This window comes from Tamandua tetradactyla, chromosome 4 (assembly GCF_023851605.1).
Source record: "Tamandua tetradactyla isolate mTamTet1 chromosome 4, mTamTet1.pri, whole genome shotgun sequence".
NCBI classification, from domain to species: domain Eukaryota; kingdom Metazoa; phylum Chordata; class Mammalia; order Pilosa; family Myrmecophagidae; genus Tamandua; species Tamandua tetradactyla.
The window spans coordinates 22,769,569-22,797,560 of NC_135330.1; the positions used below are offsets into that span (position 1 = coordinate 22,769,569).

The window sequence follows — 27,992 nt, forward strand, 5'->3', positions numbered from 1 at the left end:
GCGTGCGCTCTCAGCCAGTTTCTTGGCTTGTGGCGGACCCTTCTGTGCAGCCGGGTTCCGTCTGTCCGTCCTTCCCTTTGACTTTCTCCTGCCGTCCCCTCGCTCTGCGGAAGTCCCAGGAGGCGGGGGTCAAGCACGCCTCCCCAGGGGCAGCGGGAGAGGCAGCCGCGGGTTTGCGGAGCCCGGGAGTCCCCGAGGGCTCGAGGAGCGCGTGGCCGACCAAAGAGCGCCGGCGAGCGGCCGGGAGCCCACCAATAGGTGCGGGGCTCGGAGCCGCCCAGTCCGCGCAGTAGCTCCCGCCTCCCCCCGCCCCCGCAGCCTCCCCCTCCTCGCGTTCCTGCCTCAGCTCCTCCACCGCGCGTCTCGCACTCTCAGAGCCGCAGCCGCAGCGGCGGGTCCAGCCTGCGGTGAGCCAGGCCGAGGACGCCAACCGGCAGCAGGAGAGGACCGGAGGGCGCACGCCGCTGTCACCCACCCTCAACCCCAGCCCCAGCAGCAGCTGCTGACCCGCCACCATGGCCAGGGGAAAGCCCAAGGAGGAGGGGAGCTGGAAGAAATTCATCTGGAACTCGGAGAAGAAGGAGTTTTTGGGCAGGACCGGTGGCAGTTGGTGTAAGTACCAGGGCTGCCCTCGCGCTCCCCGCGAGGTACCTTGGGCCGGCGGCTCAGGCTCTGCGAAGCGCGCGGCACCCATCGCGCCGGCGGAGGCGGAAGCGTAGGGGCATCGGGTGGTGGGCGCTGCTCGCATCGCGCCAACCTGGGCTGTTCATCGTGCGCGGAATGCGAAGTTCCCAGGATGGGGCGCCGAGTGGGGCGGGAGCCTGCCAGGCAGAGGGTTATGTGTATCATAGAGGTCTTACCTTGGTAATTTGCAGTTCATCCTATGTAGCATCGCTTGAGCTCTTGCCCTCTTGGGAACGGTCAGGTTCTGGGAGAAGAGCCATTTTTCACCCTGCGGTCCTGTCCCTGGACCAGTGGGTTTGGGGGCTGTGAGAGAACCTCACGAGGTAAGCGGATCTAATGCAGGCCAGGATGTGTTCTGTACCTCTCTTCTAGTTTAAGCGTGAGTCTCAGAAGAGGGAGCGGAGGGCAAGGGGGGAGGGTAGGGATCCATCCACACTGCAGTATTTCATAGCGATGGCCAGAGTCTCCCCCCATGACCTCCCCCGGGGTAATCACAGCCCAGAAATTGCCCGGCCAGCTTCATGTCAGGACTCAGTGTGTGAACTTTGGCCCGGCAACATGGTAAAGGCTGGTTGTTTTCAAGGTCCACAAAGACAGATGCAGCAGAACCGGTAGCTTGGGTTGATTACCGCGAGTTTAAAAAATAAATGGCACAAAGACAGAAGCAGTTCATCGTGTAAGATTTTTTGCAGCCTGTTGCTCGACTGGATGGTCGTCTTTTTTTTTTTTCTTTTAATTCCCCATTGAAATTTAGCTACCTTACTTGTTTTCCGTCTCCCTATACCTGAAAGGGTGACATGTTTTTTTGAAACAGGTCACTTTGAAGGGCAGAGTTGTAGGCAAACCTATAAGAGTCGTGACTGCGGAAGGCAGGACTGGAGGGAACTCCCCCCTCCTGCACCACTGCCCCCTCCTCTTCCAGCATCATCATCATCACCACCACCGCCAAGAGCATTACCCACTGCAGCCACTAAGCCAGCCCTGTACGTAGGGGCTGATGCAGGGTTCTTAGTTGGGAGGATCTGTGGGGTATCGGCGGGAGAATGAGTCAGGGAAATAAGTGCTTGGCTGACATTTTGAAATGGAAGATGCTAAAATACAGGATTTTTTTTTTAAGAAGAAAAAAATGTGGTCCGTGTTGAGTCTTTCTTAACTGAAAAGTAAAGGGTTAATAATGCATCACACTTCAAGGTTAGTCAAGGTGAAGACTCATTCCAAGGTATTGCTGGGAAGTATGGGTCTTCCTTAGGGAAAATGTGGGTCTTCAGGGCCATGGTTTTTTGGTTTTTGTTTTATTTTAATTTCAGGGAGGCTGTGATCTTCAGTTGGATCATTGCCATAGGTTCTTAGGCACAGAAATAGCTCACTGTGTTTTCTAAAGGGAAAACCTGAAGAACTGCAGGGATAAAGCAAGAGTGTCGGGTGAGCAGCTCCCAGTCAGGGCCATCTCCTAGCAACATCTTGTAACTTGAGTGAGGCTTGGGAGGTGCACTGCGGATCTGGCGATCTGGCACCGTTGGCCCTGGGTGAGCCGGGCTTCCTTCCCTGGTGGTCTGGCCCCAGCAGCGTCACAGGGGGCCTCCTGGGCTCCATTTCCTGCAGGCTCAGTGTGAAATTTGCTCTCTAGTATTTCTCCCCTCATAAAATACATTTCTTTCCTTGTTCCAATTCCATGCTTCTTTATAGAACAATATTTGCTTTAGAGGGAGAGTCAGTATGGAATGACTTGTTCTTCAGGCCAACATATAATGGGGCAGCACTCATCAGAGAGAGAGAGAATACGTTGATATTTGCATGTGTGTGCTAATATTTGCCTATTAATATTTGTGTATTGATAGTACAGGTGGTGATAACTGCTTTATGTATTCAGACACCAGAATTGGTGTGCTGGTCTCATGCTCCCTTCCATTTTCCATGGTGCAGGTGCTGGGCTAAAAAAAATCCAGTTTTTATTTTGCACCAATATGTCTCTTCCTTTCTGGTGATGTAGGAAATGACAGAGTCTCTCTTAGAGAGAGTGAGATGGCAGCCTCACATGGGGAAAGTGCACCTTTTCTAGCACTGGGCTCAATGTGGGTGCCCTTGGGACGAGGGCGGAATGCCCTTGGCTCAGTTTTGCTGAGAGGTAGATTTTCACCAAGATGGATGCAGGGGACTCGCCTGTCACCTGCTGGAGAAACCGCATCATGCAGTTCACTTTTTGCTTTCTTCCTTTTTATTAATTGGTGTTTATTTTTTACATTTATAGCGGCACCCCAGGTGCTAGTTTTTCCATCTGTCCGTGACCCTTTGAAGGGTGCTATTTTCTTTTTCTCACTGAAAAAACCTCTGCATTACAAATATATATATATATATATATATATTTAAGGAAAATTACTTAAGAGGGAAAATGCCTCTAAGCTTCCCCCGTGGTATTGGAGGTTTACACTGGACTAGTAGTGCCACTTGTCCAGCTGTTTTTTTGAGCAGGGCCTCGGTGAGTCCACAGCATCAGCTCTTCGGCTCTGCCAGTCCCCACGTGTTCTACTTCAACTGAGTGACCTCATAACAGTAACTGGAGAGGTTTTGCCGATGATATCTCGGAGCAAAAGAGGAAAATTTCTCACTTCTTTTGGGGTATCATGCCAGGCGGAACAGAAAGGCTGTATGTTCTTAAGGTTAATCACTGTGCCACGTGACTTATTTTTCCATTCCTGTATTTGTATTTTCAAGTCGCTGCCTCGATGATATGCCTTGTTATATTATTAGAATAAGAGTGTCCAGAAGAATGAATATCAGAATGCTCCAGTTGTTTGAGGAGGTAAATGTGGTTAAGCTAAGAGCATCAAAAAGAAAGAGGGGCAGACAAGAAAATGTGAATTGAGGCTACAACTGCCTTCTTGCTGACTGTTATACCAACTCTTGCACCTCTTAGGAGCATTCACTGGAAAAATTTTCCAAATCTCTTGATGTCATAGCCTTGCCGTTTGCCTACTGCTGCTTGGATACAGAATGCAGCACTTAACCCTTGTCCTGCTGGAAGGGAGTGGGAGTGTCTGCGTGGGGCATATTTGGTTCTGGAGCAAAGGGATCATAGAACCTTTTCATTCTTTTTTATCTTTCTTTGCCTTTTTCAGTTCTTTTCTTTTGATAGAAGAGAAGAAGAATTATGATTAAGCAGTTTGGTATGGTTTTATGTGTGTTCTGCTTATTTTAACAGCTCTATCACATGGTTTCCCTGAACTATTTATTGCCAGGCAGGAACGTTGGGTTTTTAAATGCCTGCAATCACGCACCCACTCTCTCCCCCTGCCCCCACCCTCCCCCACCCCACTCTGGCCACATGCATGTACACTTCTTTTCAATAGTACTTTTGTTCTCTGGCTTTTCTCAAGGACCCCCGAATTTCATGCATAAGATTGGCCCTTTTAGAAGTAACCTGAGGCTCCTTTGTGCAGTCATGCTTCTGACTTGTTCCCACTTTTGCATTCGCAGAGAGTTGTTTGGCTGGCACCCGTCTGCTGGGCAATGCCTAGTACAGCCTGTTACTATGTGGCTAATCAGGGAGATAATCCTTGTAAACCCGTAACTGATAGCCTTGTTCCATTCTCTTTGCTTTGTGTGTTTTTTTTTTTGTTTTGTGTGTTTTTTTGCTTTTTCAGCTATATCAGCCTCCATACTTTTAACCGTGGGAAAAAGAAAATGCAATGCATCAAGTCAGTTATTACTCTGGCTCCTGTCAGGAGATGTAGTAAAAAAGTACTTGCCATTTTTACGATAAGATCTCCTTTTCTTTTTTTCTCTTCTTGTCGTATTCCCTTGAAGGGAAAGACAGTGCATTCAGTATACATTACCAATTGAACTCACGGTGATTGTGTAAAGCAAGCAAACTTCATTGGACTTCTCGGCATCCACTGTTCCGTCATATAAAAACTTGGGGGCATTTGAGCATTTGGAGCAGCAGCAGAGCTCCAAATTGTATGTCCAGGGATAAACAAGCAAAGAAAATATTTTTCTTTATGGGAGCATATCATCTTATTTGAAATGCATCGCATAAGTACACCAATACTTAACTCTAGCTTTTATCGGTGATGATCGTGAGATTTTTTTAAAATTTAGAAATCAAATTATCTTCCAGGAAGACTGTGAGGACTCGCTGAACATTCCTCCTACCCTCGCACATACGCTTTACTGGAGGGCTACCTTTCTGCCCTCCTTTCCCCGGCTGTCGGTAGGTGTGAGGTTCACTTTTGGTGAATGTGGGAAAAGGAAGTTCTGGGGGACGCATGTTGAAGGGAAAGCTACAGAAGGAAGTATATTCATCTCTGGGCAGATCAGATTTTCATTCTGAGCATGTGACTACATCGCAGCCTTTTATTTCTGTCTGTTCTCCTTGCAGTTAAGATCCTTCTGTTCTATGTAATATTTTATGGCTGCTTGGCTGGCATCTTCATCGGAACCATCCAAGTGATGCTGCTCACCATCAGTGAATTTAAGCCCACCTATCAGGACCGAGTGGCCCCACCAGGTAAAATGACTGTGGATAAGTTCAGTTCTTCCAGAGGTAAAATGGGTGCTTTTTTTTTTTTTTTTAATTGAGAAAATCTCTTTTGAAAACTGTTCTGTCGCTTACATTTGTAACAAATTCCGAAAAGGGAAAATAGGACTTCTCCCTGCTGCAGCCAGATCTCCTACCTGCATTGCGGGCACAACTCCCTGGATCTGCAGTCATCTTATTTTCTCAGCTCTGGAATGAGGGCTAAGCATCTGGACCTCCCCCCAGCCTACCACCCGCATGTCACCTGCAGCTCTGTGACTGGGAGCAAGTCATCTCAGGTTGAGGGCTTCAGCCTCTCACCCCTAATTGCTGGAACGGGGAAGGGGGTGGGGGTCTGTGTGACCTTAAAGGGCCTTTCCAGCTCAAATGCAGTTTTCATTTTCTTAAGGGAAATATGATCTCAGGTAAATCCTTTAGAAAATCAGTTTGGCTCTTATTTTAAATGGTTACCTTAATTTTAGGGATGATGAGAGGTTCTAAAATGGCTCCCTACTCCCGGGGCCAGGAGCTGTGACTTTAGGGCTCCATTTTCCCACTTGCTATTGATTTGCAGTTTGACCTTGAACAAAGACGCTCTCTTTTCACTCCTTAATATTTACCTGTTTGTTTAAATGGACCTTTATTTACCTGCTGGCTGTACCCACCTTATAGTTTAACTGCCCACTTTAGCTTCAGTAAGATAACTTGTGTTAACAAAAAAGGTTATCGGAGAAAAATACAAACTACACCTCGCATCCCCTGCCATGTCCCCTTGGGTGTTGAGTGACCTGCAGTGTGTACGCAGCTACCCTGCACCACGTGTGTCTGTGCTCACTAAACCCCAGGGAGGCCTACGGCCATTTCGCCAGGAGCCGGCAGAAAGATGATACAGTGGAGCAAAAGCAAACATGCTTTTAACTGTTTGACTCTTCTAAAAATCATTGCCCCATGGTTCTGGAGAAAGAGGAAGTGTTGTGTAACTTCCGGGTTCTCCCTTTACAGGTGACCTTGAGGCTGCTGCTGGGAGCTTGGTAATGATTTGTCCCCTCTTCACTTTCCCTGAGCAAAGGCTTAGTAACAGCTCTGCTTAGGTGTTGACATTGAATGGCACTCAGCATTCTAGACCAAGTGCCGCCTCCTGTTTTAGACTTGCCATGCCTGCCTTCCTCTGGGGTGTGGAAGAGACTAGCACAAGGAAATCATCAAAATACAGAGGTGGTAAATATGGTCTTATAGCCCTGAGTCAAATAGTCCTCTGCTGTAAGAGAAAAACCTAAAATATTTCCAGATACAGTTAAATTTAGATCTGGGAGAGTTGGGAAGTGGTAAAAGAAAATGAGTAAGTATATGAAATGACCTAAAGCTGCTTTTAATGATCCAGAGTTTCCAGCAACTGTTTCCCAAAAAGGTCAATGGAAAGGTTGAAACGAGTTCTGGTATGTTCAGAAGACTCAGAATCATACATAAAAACTTTGTGCTGGTTTTTTGTGGCAGTAAAGCCTGGTGCATCTTTTCATGTTTTCTTCTGTCAGAATTTTAATGGTAATGTTTGTAATAATTCAAATTTGTGCAGACTTTTCTTTTTTTGCTTTTAGAAAGCTATTTTTCAATCATGATGCTATTTTAGAATAATTCTTATGCTTAAAGCCAAAGATGACTATAAAATCAAGTATTTTTCTTTAATTTCCTAGATTTAAAAAATGATCCTTTGGGATCTTTGGGGCTGGGGAGTAAGCTTTTCTTAAACTTAAAAATTTTCATGTTCTTGGCAAAAATGAAGATTTCACTTTCAAAAAGAAAAAGCTAGGCTTTTAAAATAAGGGCTTGCGAATGACCTTGCTTATGAAATTTACTGGCAGAGGTGCAGTCCCTTCCAAAAAGACAAGTTCTTAGTACCTATATTTAGTGTCCTCACATCAGTTGGACTGACCTGACAAACCGTCACTTCTCCAGAGGAATGCTGGTAACTCATCTTGGAAATATGCATTCCTGTCTGTTGGTCTGACTCACAGGGGTCGTTGTCTGTCTAATTTCTTCATAGCCTCACCCCTCACCTTGCCAGGAGATTCTAGGGTCAGCCCTTCCCCTCTTCCCTGCCTTTTCTAAGATTGGTAGACATGACGTTCATTTGAAAATGACGGTGGCATTTGATCAGGGAAACCATTGGGCTCATCAGAGGTTGCTCTCGTGAGTTCTGAGTGCCTCTCCCATACCCTCCTCTCTCGGTATCTTTCAGTGCTAATCCTAAGAATTTGAATTTTGGATGGGCAATGATTATTCGTTAAGTACATAGAATAAACAAACATGTAGAAGAATACCCTAACAGTTTTTGGTTTCAACCTAATGTCTCTAAGCCTCCATTTTAACGATAGTCAAGAAGGGAACACAGTATGTTTAAGTTAAATGAGTGCGGTGATTCTGAAAGACTGTACATCACTTAAAGAGTTCACGTTTAAGGACTCAGTGCCGTTACTAACTGAATTTGAGGCATGGATGCACACCTGGGCTCCCCGGGTTCTGACTGCCCTTTCTTACCGGCGCTGTCTGTCATCAGATCTCTTCTAAACAACTTGTGTGCATGCCGTCACATTAAGCAGTGGCCGTCGTGCATTTGGGTCTATGCATCTGTAATACTGGATAAGCTGATAGTCCAAACTTGAAGGTCCCAGAGAATACCCAACTGTAAGATGGAAGTAAAATTTCAGAGAAAATGGATAACGCATACCAGTTCTTGGCCCAGAGCAGTGGTGGCCAGTAGCGCATGTGATATGCCTTACGCCATCTTGCTGCTGTGGAGGTCGAAATAGACCTGCCTTTTCTGCCTAGGAGGCTCAGGGCCAGAGCCTCAGCTGAAAATATTAGGTGGAATCATTCCAAATTGCTGGTTTTGCAAGTCGAAAAAATAGTTGATTTCTGGCAATTTCATGTTGCCTAACCTAAATAGTAAAGCAGCTCTTGAATTCTAAGCCATCATGGTTAGCTTCACAATAAAGTTCACCTGAGAAGGAGAAGCAGGGACTTTGGAGTTGGACATAATCCTTACACTCCACTCATGACTTGACCACGCAAAGCTTCAGTTTTCTTGCCTGTAAAATGGCGAGAAAACTCACCTTCATACCCTATGAGGATGAAATGAGACCAAAAATATTAAAGTGAGTATAATTTGTAGGGGAAAAACAAATGACACTAAACAAAGGATAGCTATTAAAACCCATATCTATTTTTATTGCTCTTCTAGTAGAAGTAGCGTTTTCTCATTTTTTAAAATACTAAATCCAGTATTTCCACACTCTGAGTTTTGGGTCATATGGCAGGGATATTTTGTACATGTAGATTTTCAAGGATTTCGGTAGAATTGGAGTTTTCTTTGGAAAGTGTTTGTAAGAAGTTGGGTTAGGGGAATAAAGGTTTTAAAAATTTTAAGTAAATTTAAATGACACTGCATTTGTTCTGCAATGCCTCCCATTAAAATTTCTGCATTGTTCTGTTAGCCCTTGACAAGCTCTGTGTTACCAGAGAACTTTGTATGAAAGCTCTTCAAGGAGCTCAGCGGGCATCTCTTCTGTTCATTCCCTTAATGCTTTTAGGATTTGGAGAGAGATGATGGTATCAGCTGTGCTGGAGAGGGCTGGGGAGCCACAGGCGTGTGAGCACACACGCACACGCTCACACTCATGCTCGTCAGGCCCTGTCCCTGATTTGACCCTGCCTTGCTGCCTGCTGTGTGGTGTAATGGAAAAGTGTCCTCTTCTTCACACCCACTGCGGGCCCTCCCCCGCCCTGTGGCTGATTTAGCAATAGTGGAATGAAGTGAAGGTCACTGCGTCAGTCCGTGGGGCCAGGGGAGATTCCCAGCTGGTTTGCTTCCTCATAAGCATGTACAAATGTACAGTCCTGTTCTTCCTCTCCAGGTCATTGTGTGTGACTTACTGTTTTGTGCTTTGCAGTAGAGGATGGCTCAGTGCTGGTGGAGCGCACTCTTAGCATAGTGCACATTGGTAAGCAGAGTCAGGCCGGGCAAGTGAATGAAGAATTGAGACCACCAGCTGTCTCAGTTTCATCTTGACTGTGAAAGGGAAATAGTGTCATGTCTTAAAATTCTTTAGATTACAAGCCATTGCAATCCAAAGCCCAGTGTGATTTAAGTACAATTCTTGAGATGTCATTATGTCAGTCTCAAAATAGCTTATTTTTTCAAACTACATCACACTTGTATTACTCTCTTACACTCAGATTTCAAAAGAGAAGCTAGAAATGTTTTGCTTTTGTCTGCTTTGGAGGGATTGCTGTTTTCAGCATATGGTGTTTATCTACCGTTTCTAATTAGAATCCATTGACTTGCTCTCTCTAGCCACTGATTTGATACATATGAAGGTGCTCTCCAGACCTGACTGCCTCTCACACTCCCTCTCTTCTCCTCCCACCCCCAGATGGATCCTGCCAACCTGTTCCCAGAGTTTGGGGCTGTGGATGAGTTAGCATTGGTGACAATTACTATTTCCAGAAGCTACTGCTCGGCTTCATGGTTTGGTAAAGGTCTTAGGTCGGGGAACTCTGAGTTTTATTCCTGAATGTGCCCCAAACTTCATGGCTTCACAACTGATCTCCCCATGTTGTTATTTTTTCATTTCTAAAGATAAGGATATTAGAATTAACTCATCTCTTGAACACTGGAGGTCTTAGTTTAAAATTGTTGATGGAGCCATTGAAAAAAGTGTCCTCTATGTTCATTTTAGATGTGTAGGCACTGCAGAGACACATGATAAACAGGACCAGGTTACAAATTAGTGGGAGTGATGGTGAAAAAATTATCCTGGATCTCTGAAGCTTCCTTTAGGCCTTCCTCACCGTGTTCATCCAAGGGAAGGACTCGGTCATGGAGGATGGCTGTGGAAAGCGCATCAGCTTCAGAGCCTTCATTTCTGGTGTTGCAAAATACGATGTGGTTGGACTGGTTGATCTCTGTGGTTGTTCAGAGCTCTGGTTCTCCTAATCTTACAACCCTTGAGTCCATCTGCCATAGACAGCACTGGAGAGAAAGGTAGGGAGATGAAAAGAAACAGGGATGTATTATACATTAGCTTCCAACCAGAAAAATACATATCTTTCCCTGTGGGTATGCATGAATACTTTTCAAATATGTATAATACAGTATCTTAATTTATGATGTTGGTTACTTTGCAAATGTTTGTTTTGTATCTAGACAAGTCAAATGGATGTGTATGTTCTTCAGAATAGTCTTGAACGAAAAAGCAGGACTAATGAAAAATATTAGGATCTGGCTGCATGTGTCTATGTTCCATTTTATTAAAACTAGTACCTTTTCAATTGTATTGGGGACAAGCACAATTATGAACTATACAGAAAATCAAAGATGAAGATAGATTCTCTGAGTTAGATAATTCTCCCTCTGCTCACCTGAAAATGAATATGCAGCTACAGGAAAAAATGCTATACTGGGTAATTCTACCAACAGAGAAGGGCATTCAACTAGCGCTTAAAGCATTTGTCTTAGACAGGAGGAAAGACTGAGAGTTGTTAAGCATCCATCTAGGCTGTAGAGAAAGGACAGCAACTCATCTTTCCAAAGACTCTGCAAAGGGGAGCAGCTGCCCTAGTGTCTGGGAGAGTATAGACATAACCCTGCTGAAGGCAGGGGCTTGATTCCTTGCTAAGCCTGCATCTGATTCAAGGTTAGTCAAAAAGTTTCAGAAAGCACAGAAGCCCCTTTTTTTTCCTATATCCTCCCTGTATCTTTTAGGTAAATTTATCCTAATTTTGTAGATGACGAAGAACTAAGCAAAGTAAGATATCAGAAATATCTTAGATTTTACATAGGGGTACTTGATGTTGGTCAAGGGGAAGAATTTAAATACATCCCATGTATGTATATATACATATTTATAAAATACATATTTATGTGCGTATATGGATATATATATATGTGTATATATAGTCTATATGGGGGATATTTATGTATGTATTATAATTGTATCCCCCGATTTTTTAAAATTGAAAATTACTTTCAGCTTCCATGGAACATATGAGACTCACAATACATATATATCATGTACATGACTACGTTTATAAGCGTTTCTTTACCACCTGTGCACTTCTTACTCATATGGGGACCCTTCTGGGGTTTCTCTAGAAGATTATGTCCATTTAGAGTATTTGGTCTAATGATTCATCAGATGTATTAAATGACAAGTACAAGCAGCTGTGCTATGGGAGTCATTTGAGTAATGGTTGCAAGGTTAAGATGGCTGTGTTCTAGATTAAATACTTCAAAACAGAAAGTAGGTTGAGAAAGTGTAAACTTTGCTAAACTATAAACCTAATTGGAAACAAAATACCTCTTTCTTCATGAAAAGCCTCTTTTCCTGTTTCCTTTCTTTTCTTGCCATTTCTCCTTTCTGCTATGAATACCTACTAAAGTCAAATGACCATTTTCTATCTTCATTTCTCAAAAGATGGGGTGTAAAGAAAGGCAAATGTTTTTCTAAAAAGCAATTAATTGTGGAGCCAAAGATATTTTTTTTTAATTCCAAGTCTTATGTTGAAATACTCATGGAAAATCAAATATGTATCCAAATTACTCCAGTCCTTCAGGTAGCTTTTCAAATAATTTGTAGTTTAAGACAAATGGTCCTATTGGCAAAGCTGTTTAGAGTTCAGTATTGTTAATGTCAGTTCAGGCTCAGAAGACTGGAGACGCAATAGATTAAATCTGATTTCTGGAATATAAATCACAGTGATTGGGCATTCTGCTATCTTTTGTCCCTGGGAGTTATCACTACAAACAAAGCTAATTCTTGTCCAAAGTTATAACTAATAACTTTAAGGAGTGGACAGTGTAGAAAGGGTCAAATTGAAAGTATCCAATCTTGTGTTGAAAACAACTAATGAATACCCCAGTCGCCAAGGTAGAAATTGTATAGCCCCTGGAGAGTGTCATAGTTGAGGAATTTGTGTGGACTCAAAATAATAAAGTTGGCAAATCCACTCCCCTTTCTTTCTGTTTCCATTCTTTTAGTCTGATGAATGTAAAGTAAATTATTCCAGGGATTTGGACATTAGTTCAAGGGTCCTTCATCTGTCTGTCATGAATAGCTAATCACTTTAGAAAGATTATTTTTGAGAAGAGGAATTTTCCTACTGGTTTGGGCACAATCTCATTAGAGAACTGTCCTAATTAAGACTATCTGGAACAAAATAGGCCAGGGGTGGCTTCCAGGAGAAGAAATTCTAATGACATCAGGCTGGATGGAGAAAGGAGAGGAGGCAGAGATGGTGGATAATGGAGTGAGAGACCTTCCAGAAGTGGCTAGAAGGAGAGCAGAAGAACATACTGAGAAGGTAATGGCCACTTGGCTATGGAGTGGATTCCTGGATAATTATCTCTTTATGTGTATAAGTATAGATGTACTCCGTATGTAAGGGTTTAGAGGAAGAAGCTGATTGTGTGACATAAACCCCAACCATTTATGCTTTTCTGGGAAGATGGAATCAGAAGTTGGGGGTTATATTGAAGTGTTGGCCACTAAGGCCTACATTAGTTACTACCTTCTAAAAGATAGGGTAAACTTTAGCCTACATAAGAGACTAAGAAGACATGGCTTCCTGAGGTTTATCTGTCTCCCTTTACCAAGGTACTGTATCACTTAAAATGGAAAGGGCAGGGTGGAAATTTAGGCCTAAACTCTAATCTCAGCTGGGTGAGTCATGGGATTATGAGACCCAGTACTCAACTATTTCACCCCTTGAATTCTTGTTGTCTTCATTTTTTGATGCTTCTCTGAACAGAACAAAGTCAAGAGTCTTCAGACATCCTCAGTCTGCTTTTTCCCGACATGGTAATATAGACTTGACTGGGCTTAAGACCCTGAATTATGCTTACTAAAGGAGTTGAGTTCTCAAGTTGAAGCAGGTGTGATTCCATCACTTTATTATTATTATTATTATTATTACTTAATTACCCTATCTAGAGAGACATGAGACCAGTAGTGTATAACTCTTTTTTGGGCCATTGCCTACATAAAGAAATACCTATATGCAGGTAGTTACAAAAGTCAGATCTTGGATGTTCAACAGAAGTGCTTGCTGATGGGGAATGCTGGTATAAGTTTCAGGGTAAACATGAACTGAGTTTTTTTGTTTTGTATTCCATTTATTTGTTTTGGTGGAGAAGTTGTAGGTTTATGGAGCAGTCATGCATAAAATACAGCACATTTTTATAATTGTCCTATATAGTCAAAGGTTTAGTTTAGGATTCACTGTGCTGTGCAGTTCCATGTTTTGTTTTTTTGTTTTTATTCTAGTAACATATCTATAACCTAAAATTTCCCCTTCTACTCATCATGACCGTCCATTACCTAAACAGTTCCATTGTCCCTGACAGAATCACTGTACATTTAAACCTTAACTTCTTATTTCCTATCCCATCCCCTGGTAACCTATATTCTAGATTCTAACTCAAGGAGTTTGCTTATTCTCGTTATTTCATATCAGTAAAAGATCATAAAATATTTGTGCTTTTGTCAACATCAACATGGTGTCTGTGTTGTCACATGTATCAGAACCTTATTTCTTTTATTGGCTGAATATTATTCCAGTGTGTATATGTACCACATTTTGTTTATCTTTCATCAGTTGATGGACACTTAGGTTGCTTCCATCTTTTGTGATTAATGCTGCTGTGAACATTGGTGTGCAAATAATCTATTTTAATCCCTGCTTTAAATTCTTTTGGGCAAATACCTGGATGGATTTGCTTCGCCATAGGATAATTCTATACTTTCTGAGAAGCAGCCAAACTTTTCTGCATCAGCTGTACCATTTTACACGTTTGGTAGAATGGTAGAATGTTTGGTAGAACTCCACTGTGAAACCATGTGGTCCTGGGCTTTTCTGTGTTGGGAGGTTTTTGATGACTCATCCAATCTCTTTAATTGGTTTGTTGAGATTTTCTACTTTTTGCATCAGTGTAGGCAGTTTGTGTATTTCTAAGATTTGTTGGTGTAGGTTATCTAATTTGTTGGTGTAGAGTTGTTCATAGTATTAACTTACAGTACTTTTCATTGAGGGTTGGTAGTAATATTCCCTTTCATTTCTAATTTTAGTTATTTGCAAACTTGTTCTCTTGGGGGGGGGTGTGTCAGGCTAGCTAAAGGTTTGTCAATTTTACTGATCTTTTCTTTTCTTTTTTTTTTTTACATGGGCAGGCACCAGGAATCGAACCCGGGTCCTCTGGCATGGCAGGCAAGCATTCTTGCTGAGCCACTGTGGCCTGCCCGATCTTTTCAAAGAACCATCTTTTGCATTTTAAAATCCTCTGTTTCATTTCTCTCTACAGTAATCTTTGTTAGATCCTTCTTCTCACATTGGGTTTAGTTTGCTCTTCTTTTTCTAGTTCTTCCAGTTTTGAAATTAAGTCTCTGATTTGAGATCTTTCTTGTTTAATATAAGCATTTAAAGCTAAAAATTGCCCTCTCAGCACTGCCTTTGTTGAATCCCATAAGTTTTGCTATGTTTTATTTTCATTTTCATTCACCTCAAGATATTTCCTGATTTTCTTTGTGATTTCCTTTTTAACCCATGGATTGTTTTAAGGGTATATTTTAATTTCCATGTGTTTGTGACTGTTCCATTTCTCCCTCTATTATTGATTTCTAGTTTCATTCCATTGAGGTCAGAGAAGATATATTGTATGATTTCAATATTTTAAAATTTATTCAGACTTATTTTGTCACCTAAAAAAATGGTCTATCCTAGAGAATAATCCTTATGCACTCAAGAAGAATGTATATTCTATTGTTAGATAATGTATTCTATATACATCTGTTAGGTCTACTTAGTTTAGATTATCATTAAAGTCTTTTATTTCCTTATTGATCTTCTGTCTTAATGTTCTACCCATAATTGACAGTGGGTGTTAAAGTCTCCTATTAATTTGAACCATCATTCCTCCCTCCAGATCTGTCAGTATTTGCTTCATATATTTTGGAGCGCTGCTGTTAGGTACATATATATATTATAACTGCTATATCTTCTTGTTGAATTGACCCTAATAGTGACAATCTTTGTCCCTCATAGCTGCTTTTGACTTAAAGTCTGTTTTATCTGATACTAGTATAGCCATCCCCTCTTGGGTACTACTTGCGTGGCATATTTTTTCCATCCTTTTCCTTTCAACTAACTTATGTCTTTGAATTTAAGGTCTCTTTTAAACAGCATATAGTTGGATTATGCTTTTTAAAATATCCATTCTGCCAATCTCTGCCTTTTGACTGGAAAATTTAATTTAATCCATTTATATTTAAAGTCACTACTGATAATGCCCAACTTTCTTTGGTCATTTTGTCATTTTGTCTTTGTAAATATCGTATCATTTTGGCCCTCAATTCTTCCATTAGTGCCTATTTTCACATTTATTTGATTTTTTGGTATTGTGCCATATTGAGTAACTTCTCATTTATATCGATATATTTTTCACATATTTTTCTTGTGGTTACCATGGGGATAAAATTTAGCATCCTACAAATTTATACATAAAATTTAGCACCGTTTTGGGGAACCATGCAAGAAGCTCCTGAGATCCTTTCTGGCCACTCTTTTTTCCTCTCCCCAGGGGTCTCTGGCTTTGTTCCCTCTGGTAAAGACTGACTTGGGAACTCATCTCCAGCATCACCAGACCTCCCAGAATTTGCCCTCCAGGAGACAGAGAAAGCCTGGGGCCAAGGCACACTTAGTACAGATTTAGACCTGGAAGAGGGAGAAGGTCTGTTTCCCAGGAAGCAGAGGGGGCTTTCAAACTCCTGTAAGCAGAGGAACTCCTAAGGCACAAGCTCAGGATAAGACAAGGGTCTAGAAAAGATAGAAAGGACCTGTACTTTGCATTCACCTTGGGCTGACCTTGCTGATAGGAGGGCTGAGCCCAGATCATCAGCCAATATGCAAAGGCCTTGAAGAGTGGTTTTTGGGCTTAGATTTGCTTAGCTCCTGACACTCAAGAAAACCTCTGTAATATCACAGACTGATTACAAATTCAAGAAGCAGACATCTCAGGGAATAGGGCCCAGAGTTGACATTTTGAAACTTGGAATGTACAGTGAGCAGGAAGAGCTTACAAAACAAACAAACAGGAAATGATGGCCCATCCAAAGGAAGAGAATAAAAACCTAGAAATCAGAAGACCAGAAAGAAGACCAGACTATGGTCCTACCAAAGATTTAAAAAGAAAAAGGATCTTCAGTACGTTCAAAGAGATTAGGAAAAATACAGTGAAAGAACTAAAGGATTTCAGGAAAACAACAAATGAATATGAGAATGTCAATAAAGAGACAGGAATATTTTAAAAGATCCATAGACAAATACTGGAGTTGAAGACCACAATAACTGAAATGAAAAAAAAATTTCCAGGAGGTTTTCAGTGGCAGATTGGAGCTGACAGAACAATCAGCGAACTCAAAGAAAAGACAACTGAAATAAGTTCAGGATGAGGAACAGAAAGAAAAATGAATTATAAAACGCAAATGTAAACTACAAGACTTCCAGGACACCATCTGGCATACCAGTATATGCATTTTGGACTCCCAGCAGAAGAAGACAACAAGAAAGGGGCAGAAAGAATATCCAAAGAAAACTTCCCAAACTTAGCGAAAGGCATGAATATGCACATTCAAGCAGCCCAGAAAACACTAAGCAGGATAAACTTGAGGGAGATAAGCCCTGTCACACACTGATCAAACCATTGAATGCAAAAGACAAAGAGTTCTGAAAGCTGCAAGATAAAAGTATGTATCATGTACAAGAGAGTCTGCTGATTTCTCATCAGAAATCATGGAGGCAAGAAGGCAATAGGTTGAAACACTTAAAGGATGGAGAAGAAAAAACTGCTGACCAAAAATTTTTAAACCAGCGAGATTTTAAAAAATTAGGGATTCAGATCATTCCCAGATAAACAAAAGCTGTGGGAATTCACCTCCCCTAGACAATTCTAAAGGGAATTCCTCAGACTGAAAGGAATAGACACTAGACAGTGGTTCAAAGCAGCATAAAGAAATAAAGACATCTGGTAAAGGTAACAATTTGAGTAATTATAAATGCCAGAACTCTTTACTGTATTTTTGGTATGTAACTACACTTCTTCTACCTTATAGGTGCTAAAATGTAAATGCATAAAGTAATGATAAATGTATGATTTTGGATATACAGTGTACAAAGATATAATTTGTAGCAAGTACAAAAAATGGGTGGGGGCAGAGGAATATAGGAAAAGTGTGTGTGTACGCGTGTGAAAGTCAGGTTGGCGTTAAATCGACTATGATTGTTATATACCCTCCGCAGCTCTGAGGAGGTGTCCTGTCTCCTCTGCTGCCTTTATCCTAGACAGGTTGGAATAATGGCCACCCTCAGAGCTGGGCCCCAGCCATCAGAAGTAGCTAATAGAAGCCATGGTCGGTGATTGGCCCCCCCATCTTCACTGGATCTTAGGGAACTGGAATTTTATGTTCTTCTCTGACACCAGCAAGCTCCACCAGGGTCTTGACTCCCCTGTTGCCTGTTGCAAGAGTAAGGGAGGGGCACTGGCAACTGTCGCTCAGAGAAGGCGTTTGACTGGTATTGCCTTAATTTGCCAGCCTCTTCTTCCTGCTCTTTCCCTGGATGCTGCACAGTATTCTCCTGGATTATGTTGGTTTGAACAGTTTCTGTTTATTTAATCAGTGGAGGAATTGATTCCTGGAGCTTTCTCCTCTGCTCTCATCCCCATGAATTTAGCTTGGACCATAGCTCTTAGGCTCCTGAAAAAATGCACTAACAATGGCCTTTTGTTAGTAGAGACCAGAGGACTGAGTGGGCAGTTCACTGCTTTGGTATCTAACAAATGTTACCTGGTCCTTTTACCATTTAGGATTGTACTGGAGACACCGAACTTGGACCTGAAGGATTGATAAGCACTCTGTGTGACCCTCCTTTCCTTCTACTTGCTCTCCTTTTTGCTCCGGGGGAATTGGAGAAGTAGCATTATTGTTCCTTGTACCCAAATCCAGGAAATGGAGCCTTGAGGGACACGCATGCCTGAAGAGGCACTGGGAGAGCAAGTGCAGAGGCAGCCGGAGTGGATGTTCCATGTGCTTTCTTGTCATACCTTGCAATTTTAGGTCCTACCATATTTTTCTTAACATTACCTTCTCTATTCACATTCCTCTCTTTGATTTGTTGGGTAAGACTCTCCAAGTCTTGCACCAGGCTTGTCTACATTTTGTTCTCACTTGCAAACTGCTTCTGTAGTCTTCTAGTGGCACCTCGGGTGTGAATATCCCTCAAGGCTCCTGACTGCAGGATTGTTCCAGGAAAATGACCCCTCTTTCTGAGTTCTGCTGAGCCTCTGGCTCTGAGCCTGCCTCTGGACTTGTTCTTCCAGGTCTAGGCAGGTCACCGTCACTTAAGTATCTTGTTTACAACTCAAGCCAGGAATGACCCTTTCTAGCTACCTTTTCCTATTTTGCCATTGCTCCCTCAAGCATGAACTCTCAGTAGAAGCTTCTACTTATCTTTGTTGATTTATTTTTATTTTAAATATTTTTATTGAGAAATCTTCACATATATACAGTCCATGTACATGGCATATAATCAGTGGCTCACAGTATCTTTGTTTATTTTTTTGGGGGGGGGGCGGGTGCATGTTCCAGGAATCAAACCGGGTTCTCCCGCATGGAAGGCAAGCATTCTACTCCTGAACCACCCATGCACCTCTACCTACTCTTTATTTTATTTATTTGTTTTTTTTAACATGGGCAGGCACCGAGAATCGAATTCGGGTCTCTGGCATGGCACGTGAGAACTCTGCCACTGAGCCTCCGTAGTCTGCCCTACTCTTTGTTTATTTTTAACTGAAGTTTTTAAATGAGCAATTTCTGCTACATCTCATTTCCATCACTGCCGACAGCTCTTTCCCCCTTGATTCCTCAGGTTCCACATCATCCTTTTTAGGTAGCTCTTAACGTAACTCCTAAAGTTGTTTCTCAAGCAACTGCCCTGCTTTGTTCCAGACTCCCACTTTCCCATGTCTTCATCTTTCTCCCTTCCTCTAGGGCATGCAAGGGAAAAGCTGCCTTTCTAGATTGTGGCCCCCTTCTTATAACCACTTATGAAGCCAAAGCTATCTTCAATCACTGGGGAAAAAAAATTAATAGCCATTTAGTCCAGGCCCTACTGAGGCCTTGTTCTAAGGCCCTACAAATAGTACTGCTAAATAGTATTTTCTAGTTATCACATCTTTGTTGTCAGGTTTGCATCACTATTGGCACACCCTGATTCTCATTCCCTGGGCTGGTGGTCCTCAAACCAGCAGTGCTTCAGGGTATTTTCATGTGTGCTAAACAGAGATTGCTGAGCCCTGTCTTTAGGGATTACGATTTGGCAGGGTGGAGTCTGTGACTCTGTAAGGCTGCATGTTTAACAAGCCCCCTAGGTGAGTGATGCAGGGGCTGGTGGAGGGAGGAGACCAAGGGCATGGCTATTAAACAGGGGTTGTGGTGAAGTCACCTGGGCCCATCTCTGAGAGTGAGGATTAGAATAGGATTGCCAGATTTGGCAAATAAAAATACAGAACACCCAGTTAGATTTGTATTTCAGATAAACAGTGAATACTTCAGATAACCTATCCTATGCCATGTTTGAGGGCATTCTTATACTAAACGATTATTTGTTGTTTTCTGAAATTCAGTGTGTCTTGTGTTTTATCTGGCAGTCCTCGATCAGAATGCAGCAGTGATTGACTCTCCAATCATTGACCCCTGGCTAGAGCTATGTAGCATTCTTCAGATAGCTAACTAGGAAGTCTTGTGATGGCAGAGGCTTTTGGAAATGAAAGAATCTGACAAACTGGTTAGAGGGTATAAACCCAAGGCTCACATACATTGATACCCTGGGTGGTATTTGATGTACTCAGAATAATCACGTAACTTTTTTTTTTTTTTTTGGCATGGACAGGCTTTAGTAAATAAATCATCACTTACTTTTGCATTGGAAAACAGAATAACTCCAGATTCTTCCAACTCAGGTTAAAATAGCCAACTGAGGTTAAAAGACCGAAAGAAATACTTCCATTGCATAGTCTTGAATCCGTAGAGTTTGGAATAGTCATAAAATTAATTGACAAGAAGTCCTGAAGGGTTACATATACAATTAGGAGGGGAAAACTGCTTGCATAAAATAATAGCTAGTGTTGGTACTGGAAAGGTAACAGGATTTGGAGTGCAGCGCACCTGGTCTGGGATTCTGGTTCTCCCACCTTCTTTGCCATCTCAGACCATGTGCTTAACCTGTCCGTGCAAGGAATATTCTCATAAAATGGAGGTAATGCCTATCGTGAAGTGTTGCTGTGGGAATTAAATGATATTGAAGCACAGCCATTGGTACTTAGGGACTTAATCTAAATGCCAGAGGAGTGAGTTCATAAAGGAGGCAAGGATTTAACCTGTTATTTTTACCCAGGTGGGATTAGCTATAGGGTATGTTCTGTGTATGGGGTGTCTGCTTTTGAATTGTCACAGTTGACTGGCTTTGCACTAATGATTTCTCTTGTGTTTTTCTAATTCTCTGTCTGGTCTAGGATTAACACAGATTCCTCAGATCCAAAAGACTGAAATTTCCTTTCGTCCTAATGACCCCAAGAGCTATGAGGCTTACGTGCTGAACATGGTTAGGTTCCTGGATAAATACAAAGATTCAGCCCAGAAGAGCGATATGACTTTTGAAGATTGTGGCAGTAAGTAGACTCATTATTGATGTTCATGGTTGTTTCTTTTCCTTTAAGTATTATATCCCTTTTTCTATGTGTTATTCAGTGATTGAGAGATACTCCTGAAATAGAAAGATGGAACTCTGGCCATATTGGGAAGACACCTTTTTTTAAAACAACAGGATTTTCTATGCTTTAGGCCTGCATGCAATGAAAGACAAAAATGCATCCTCAAGGATTATTTTTACTGCATATGAAAGGTCTCTTATTTTAGAATCCTCCCAGACACCTCTGCTTTTTTACCTCAGATACATAGACCACAATGGCAGTGTTGGTTCTCTAATACCAGTTGCTCTGGAGAAGTACAACTGATTGATTATATTTCCCTATTCCCACCTCCTACATCTCCCCACTCTTAGTTCTGCTTTCAGAAGAGTACACAGGGGCTTCTCTTAACAGAATGGCTCTTTGGGGTAATAATGGCAACTACACTAATTGATTTAGGAGGATTTAAGGTCAGGGTACATAGGATGGATAATTGACTGTGTATTAGGCAGCTGAGCATTTTGAATGAGGAAATGCCTGATGAAAGGTCAAGAGTGGCTCTCAGTGTGATGAAGTTATTGATGTGAGTTCAGATCCTCCTCATTACCTGGGGTGGGACCATGCCGTCATCTCTTACCTAACAAAACAAGGGAGCTCTTGAGGTTGCTAGTGATAATCAGTCCTTCTGATTTAGTTCAGACATTTACAACTCAGTTCATTAGGTCATAATATGAGGTGAACTGCCATTATCAAGTCATTTTGAAAAAAAATTAGTAATGTAAAGGAAATGGAAGCATTTTTCTCTATGAATTTCATTAGCATTTCAAGGAGGTTTCCGCCTACTTTGTAGTAATTAAAAGGCCTGTTTGATAACTAGGGTGAGTCACTTCACAGAAAATGGATTAATTGAGGCACTTTACTGTATGAAGGGAATAATAATTGGTTTTTGAGCTTAAAAATAGAAATTATGGTATTTGCATCAATTTCCTGCAGGTAACTTTGATTCTACATTTATTATTTCTTGGGTTTGTTATGAATAAAAAATGCTGGGCTAAAATTTCTCAACAAATGCTTTTTAAGAACTCAGAGCTTTGAAAGACAAACTCAGATCAACAAATAAAAAAACAGACAAACCCACGTGATGATTGAACAGAGGAAAATTGTTTCCTGTTCTTTCTTTACTTTCTACCAAACTAATAAGGGGGCACCTCATATGTAGGCAAACTCTAACCAAGAAAGTTTGTTTTAAAAATTACTGACAATCCTTTTAATTTGTGTTCTAATTCATCACAGTGTCTCTGTTATTGAGAGCTAAGCAGATGCTGACCTGTGTAAATGATACCAGTCATGAACAGTGATCCAATTTCCTTTCAATAGCTGAGTAATCCATTATTTAAAGGAAGAGAAATTTTACCAGAGACTAAGACATCATGTGCTAGTGGTAGCTGTCAGTGTGGGATCATGCACCAGCTATTGCTTTTGATAAAACATCTTTTTCAGTGTCAGTGAAAAGACTAGAAATCTTTGCTTACTCCAGAGGATATATTAAAAGCAGAACAGCATTATCTTAGAATAGGTAATTATGACAAAGGAGAACATTCCTTTTCCTTCTTTCAGTGGTGTGGAGGGAATTGCTGGCACATTGTACAATGGTGTTTGCATTTTTCAGATGTGCCTAGTGAACCCAAAGAACGAGGAGAATTTAGCAATGAACAAGGAGAACGAAAAGTCTGCAGGTTCAAGCTTGAGTGGCTGGGAAATTGCTCTGGATTAAATGATGAAAGTTTTGGCTACAAAGAGGGCAAGCCATGCATCATTATAAAGCTCAACCGAGTTCTGGGCTTCAAACCTAAGGCAAGTATTTTAAATGGTAAAGTGTAAATCACATTTTGGATAAAGTACTTATTGGTATGAAAAGAGAATGTCAGGGAGTTTTGAGGTACTCTCAGTGATGATTTTGAGGCCCAGTTAGCAGAGTAACTCCAAAATCTGTTATATTCACCTTGAAATTCCTGTAATTAGGTCATTTATATCATTTTCTACAAAGTTAGAAATTCCGAGTGACAAAGCCAAATTCTAAAGTAAGTCTTGTGGTCCTGTTCTTAATACTTCTGCTCAGTATCCAGATAAGTTTCTGTAACAAACTCTTCAAATAGGAAAAGACATTTTAAAATACAAAACCTACTTGCAAATGCAGCCATCTGTTTAGGAACCACAAGAGTATTTCAAACTGTATTTGGTAATCTGAAAAAACATTTTTTCCAAAGAAAAATTTCAGAGCAAAATTGGTTGAATACTATCTAGGTTAAACTTTGGTAATCATGCTGTTAAGCTTCGGATATCATTGCAGTTTATAATGGACAAATAGTACTTTAGATCACTGAAAAATGGCAAATTGCCATTGCTCACCATGATTAAACTAATTCCTTAATAGGAGGGAAATTCATCGGTGTTATCTGCTTTTATGAAACTCAGTCTCTTCTCTAGAAAGACCATGAGTGAATAATGCTGGCCTTTTCCAAACTTAAGCATGTCTTTTTTCAGTAGTTTTCCTCCCACATGCCCAGGTGGGCATTGCCATTAGGAGTATAATTTTCAGTTCTGACACAGGGGTGCCACAGTGGATTGCAATATACTGGTTTGTGAAAAAATCCACTTCGTTTCTGAACTCTGGCCCTTTTGTTCATTAATATTCTATTGAATGCTATTAATTTGTTTTCATAATACTTGTTACCCATTTACTAATATTTTCAAAAGAAAATCAATATAGAGATGAAAATTTTTGGAAAAATATTTACTGCCACCAAGAGGTGAAAAAAAAAAAAAGATGGGTGGATGGATGGTTGACTGGCTGGGGGACTTAATGTATCTCTTGTAAAAATTAATGTACACCTCAACAGAATGTTATTCTTTTCATTTAGACTAAAATATAATGAAGCGAAATGATGAGAACAATTATGTCATACTTGTTTTCAGTGATCATATAGCTGAGGAACAGTTTACCAAGATAAACCAGCTATACATTTAGAATAATAAAATAATGGATTAACAGTGAAAGGGGATTGGTGTGGTGTGGCTGAAAGAAGACTAATCTTGATTTCTGCCTCTCTGCTCTTTGGCTCCTTCACTTTTGATAATCCTGTCAGACTGAGAGTGAGAGGCAGTCAGTCTTGTCCCATGATTCCCGTCTCTCACATCTATATAGACACTCTGTTCAGTAATGAATTCAGCTACTCTTTCTTTTCAATCCTTTTTTTTTTTTTTTTTAATTTTTGATCTCCTCCATTGCTACTTTCTAATTCATTGCTATGACCCAGTCCCCAAGTACTTCATTATTGGAAATTCTTTTGTTTGAGATTTAATAACCCCAGCATCATATTTTCTCACCCTCTAAGAATAGATTTTGCAACTTCTTAAATGTTTATCAATAAACATTTTCTGGCTCCTAAGCATTTTCTTATTACATTTTCAAAGGTGAATATATTGCTGGCAGTAAGTTGCCAAAAAAGTCAAATTTGGATGCTCATTTTCTTGCATTCTGAAACAATCTGTACCAAATCATTAGTCCCTTATTGATATAGAGGACTGTCGGCTTTATCTGACTTTGATTAAACTATGAATGAATTACATCTCCTATGAGGACTCACATGCTGTTCTGATTAAGGAAGTGGCTGTCTTCCAGTGATGTGTGTTCATATACTTTTGAGGTGGATTCGAGCCAGGGTGTAGGTGGGAAGGCTCTGTATGTATCACAGCAGCAGTAATTTTCAAGCTATATGCCATTGGTCCCTTCAGTGGATTCACCCCCCTCACCAAAACCCTTCATTTAGGGCAATGCCACCTTTATGTGTTTTACACACTAGCCTTTCCTGTCAGAATTGGAAACTTTTCTTGACTGGCAGGACCACTGCTGGAAATTAAAAAAAAGGAAAGACTACTAGAAGAAGGCATGCTTGAAGGAAAAGGATGGTATTGTTTGTTCATGGTTTAGGAGGAAGGGCCATTTTATAAAAACAGAAATGTCAATTTATTTTCCCATCTAATTATTAAAATCTCAGCAAAAGAGCATTATTTCTGGGTTCACTCTTTCATAGTCCCATTTAGTACTGTGTTGCATCTTAGCATAATTAGGAAGGTCACAGAAATTGGGCATTTATTTTCATTGCACAAAAGTCACAAACCTGACTTTTCCCAGATTGGTAAAGGAGATTCAATCACTTTACTATCCTGAAATGTTCGGTTACTTTAGTTGACGCATCATGACCATGGCCAATGTGTTTGGGCTACAAATTAGTTTTTCAGAAATTTTACAAATTATTTAAGTCTTACTGACCAATAGGGGTTTCTTTTTAGCCTCCCAAGAATGAGTCCTTGGACGCTTACCCAGTAATGAAGTATAATCCGTATGTCCTGCCTGTTCAGTGCACTGGCAAGGTAAGGAGATATTCCAGGGACCTGAGGGTGGGGAGGGAGGGCAAGGCAGGGGAGAGGGAAGAATGAGTGAGACAGTTTAAAATTAGACGTAAGAATTTGGATACATGAGACAAGAAATATTACTTACAGATAGTCTCAATTGAGTTGTAGCTATACTAGGTACAACTTCTTAAAAGGATAGAAAGATGTAAAGAGAATACACTATATCAGGCTTTCTCTTATGTTCATAAATAAAGTTTTCCCACTGGAATAAGAAATGGTAATATCTTCATACAGTCAGTTGGTTTTTGTAACTTAGAGGTGAACAAGCCCACAGAAGTGCTTCCTTGGTGTACATGGTATGTGAACAATTGGGGACCAACTTCTTTTTAGTTTTTATTTTTGGGGGGGCCAACTTTTTTTTTTTTTGGCTTCTCTTAAGAAAAATTAAGGTAACTGCATGTGGATTTCCTTTAGATCTAAAAATGCTGCCTGATTATTTAGCGAGAGATGGCAGAATAAAGGGAATTCCCCAAAAGTCCCATTTTATGCTGGCACCAAGAAAGGAAATAGACACACCAGAAAATGAGAGGCAAATAGCTAAACATTTGGAGACAAAATCGTGGGACATATCTACTGGGACAACACTGAGTAGGAAAACAAAACTGACTTACAGTAATTGGCCGTGTTTCTGGGAAGCTATGTTGGCTTGGAGAAATACGTTGGTCCTTGCCTCAGTTTCCCCATTTGTTCAATGAGAATAGCCTACTACTATGAGCATTTCTCAAGGCTGCTATGGCTGGGACTGAGTACATGTTGCTTCCTGTCATGCCACTGCACCACAGCCCTCTAGGGGTTAACGTTCACTTGCTCTTGAGAGTGGTTTGAGTCGGGTGACTGGTGTTCCCTGCAGTGGGAGCGTGCAGACTGCTCTGTGGAGTTGACAGGTCTGTAGGTGATTACAAGTAGTGATCCATGTCATATGTCATTTAAGAAATCGCATTTCACTCTGGTTTTTAGCGAGACGAAGATAAGGAAAAAGTTGGAAACATGGAATATTTTGGACTGGGTGGCTACCCTGGCTTTCCTCTGCAGTATTATCCCTACTACGGCAAACTCCTGCAGCCCAAGTACCTGCAGCCCCTGCTGGCTGTACAGTTCACCAACCTCACCATGGACACTGAAATCCGCATAGAGTGTAAGGCGTACGGTGAGAACATTGGGTACAGTGAGAAAGACCGTTTTCAGGGACGTTTCGATGTGAAAATTGAAGTTAAGAGCTGATTACAAGCACAAATCTTTCCCACTAGCCATTTAAAAAGTTTAAAAAGATACAAAAACAAAAACCTACTTGTCTTGAACAAACTGTCATACGTATGGGACCTACACTTAATCTGTATGCTTTACCCTAGCTTTCTGCATTTAATAGGTTAGAATGTAAATTTAAAGTGTAGCAATAGCAACAAAATATTTATTCTACTGTAAATGACAAAAGAAAAATGAAAATTGAGCCTTGGGACGTGCCCATTTTTACTGTAAATTATGATTCCATAACTGACTTGTAGTAAGCAGTGTTTCTGGCCTCTAAGTATTGCTGCCTTGTGTATTTTATTTAGTGTACAGTACTATAGGTGCATACTCTGGTCATTTTTCAAGCCATGTTTTATTGTATCTGTTTTCTACTTTATGTGAGCGAGGCTTGCTGTCCAAGGTGTAAATATTCAATGGGAATAAAACTGGCATGGGTACTTTTTTTTTTTTTTTTTTTTTTTGGTTTGGCTCTTTTAAAAATAATGGCCCATCAATGAGCATTTTTAACACACTCCATAGTCTTTTCCTGTGGTGTTAGGTCTTTATTATTTTTTTTTTCCCTGGGGCTGGGTGGGGGGGCTGTCATGGGGGGAACTACCCTTTAAATTTTAAGTGACACTACAGAAAAACACAAAAAGGTGATGGGTTGTGTTGTGCTTTGTACTGAATGCTGTCTTGCCATCTCTTCCCTTGTCCTCCAGTATGTTCTGAAGCTGTGTATGAGATCTGGATCAGCCTATCACTTTGGCTAGTGATTGGGCTAATTAATTTGCTATGTACATTTTCTTTTAACCTCTTGTTTCCTTTCTCTGGAGGCATCACATGCTGGTGCTGTGTCTTTATGAATGTTTTAACCATTTTCATGGTGGAAGAATTTTATATTTATGCAGTTGTACAATTTTATGTTTTTCTGCAAGAAAAGTGTAATGTATGAAATAAACCAAAGTCACTTGTTTGAAAATAAATCTTTATTTTGAACTTTATAAAAAGCAATGCAGTACCCCATAGACTGGTGTTAAATGTTGTCTAAAGTGCAAAATCCATGTTCTAACATATGTAATAATTGCCAGGAGTACAGTGCTCTTGTTGATCTTGTATTCAGTCAGGTTAAAACAATGGACAATAAAAGAATGAACACATTCCTCGTGTGTGTGACTCAGTCTTGTCTAAAAGCCTCAATCTGTGACTTCTTTATTTTCTATACTGCTAATTATCCAGGATCTTGAAGAAATACTGAACCTGAAAGACAAACACATGGTTTCTTTAGTTTTTATG

At 40.9% G+C, this 27,992-nt stretch overlaps 2 protein-coding genes across 3 annotated transcripts in view; one reads left to right on the plus strand and one right to left on the minus strand.

Moving 5' to 3' along the window:
- Window positions 1-27,856, plus strand: ATP1B1 (ATPase Na+/K+ transporting subunit beta 1). Its single transcript, XM_077156909.1, has 6 exons — window positions 1-612; window positions 5,063-5,191; window positions 20,820-20,975; window positions 22,663-22,847; window positions 25,347-25,427; window positions 26,427-27,856. The coding sequence occupies exons 1-6, from the start codon at window positions 516-518 to the stop codon at window positions 26,688-26,690; spliced, it is 912 nt and encodes a 303-aa protein (XP_077013024.1). The 5' UTR covers window positions 1-515; the 3' UTR covers window positions 26,691-27,856.
- NME7 (NME/NM23 family member 7) overlaps window positions 27,364-27,992 on the minus strand; it is a 331,620-nt gene continuing 330,991 nt past the window's right edge. For both annotated transcript variants that reach the window (XM_077156907.1, XM_077156908.1), the window contains one exon: window positions 27,364-27,956. In XM_077156907.1, the coding sequence (XP_077013022.1) occupies window positions 27,924-27,956 (33 nt within the window). In that variant the 3' untranslated portion in view covers window positions 27,364-27,923. The remainder of the gene's footprint in view (window positions 27,957-27,992) is intronic.

What these genes read in the sequence shown, in the direction of transcription:
- ATP1B1 (XM_077156909.1), top strand. Translation starts at nt 516, where the DNA reads ATGGCCAGGGGAAAGCCCAAGGAGGAGGGGAGCTGGAAGAAATTCATC. An exon ending in CAGGACCGGTGGCAGTTGGT is followed by an intron (nt 613 to 5,062) that starts GTAAGTACCAGG and finishes TTCTCCTTGCAG; the next exon opens with TTAAGATCCTTCTGTTCTAT. An exon ending in GACTTTTGAAGATTGTGGCA is followed by an intron (nt 20,976 to 22,662) that starts GTAAGTAGACTC and finishes TGCATTTTTCAG; the next exon opens with ATGTGCCTAGTGAACCCAAA.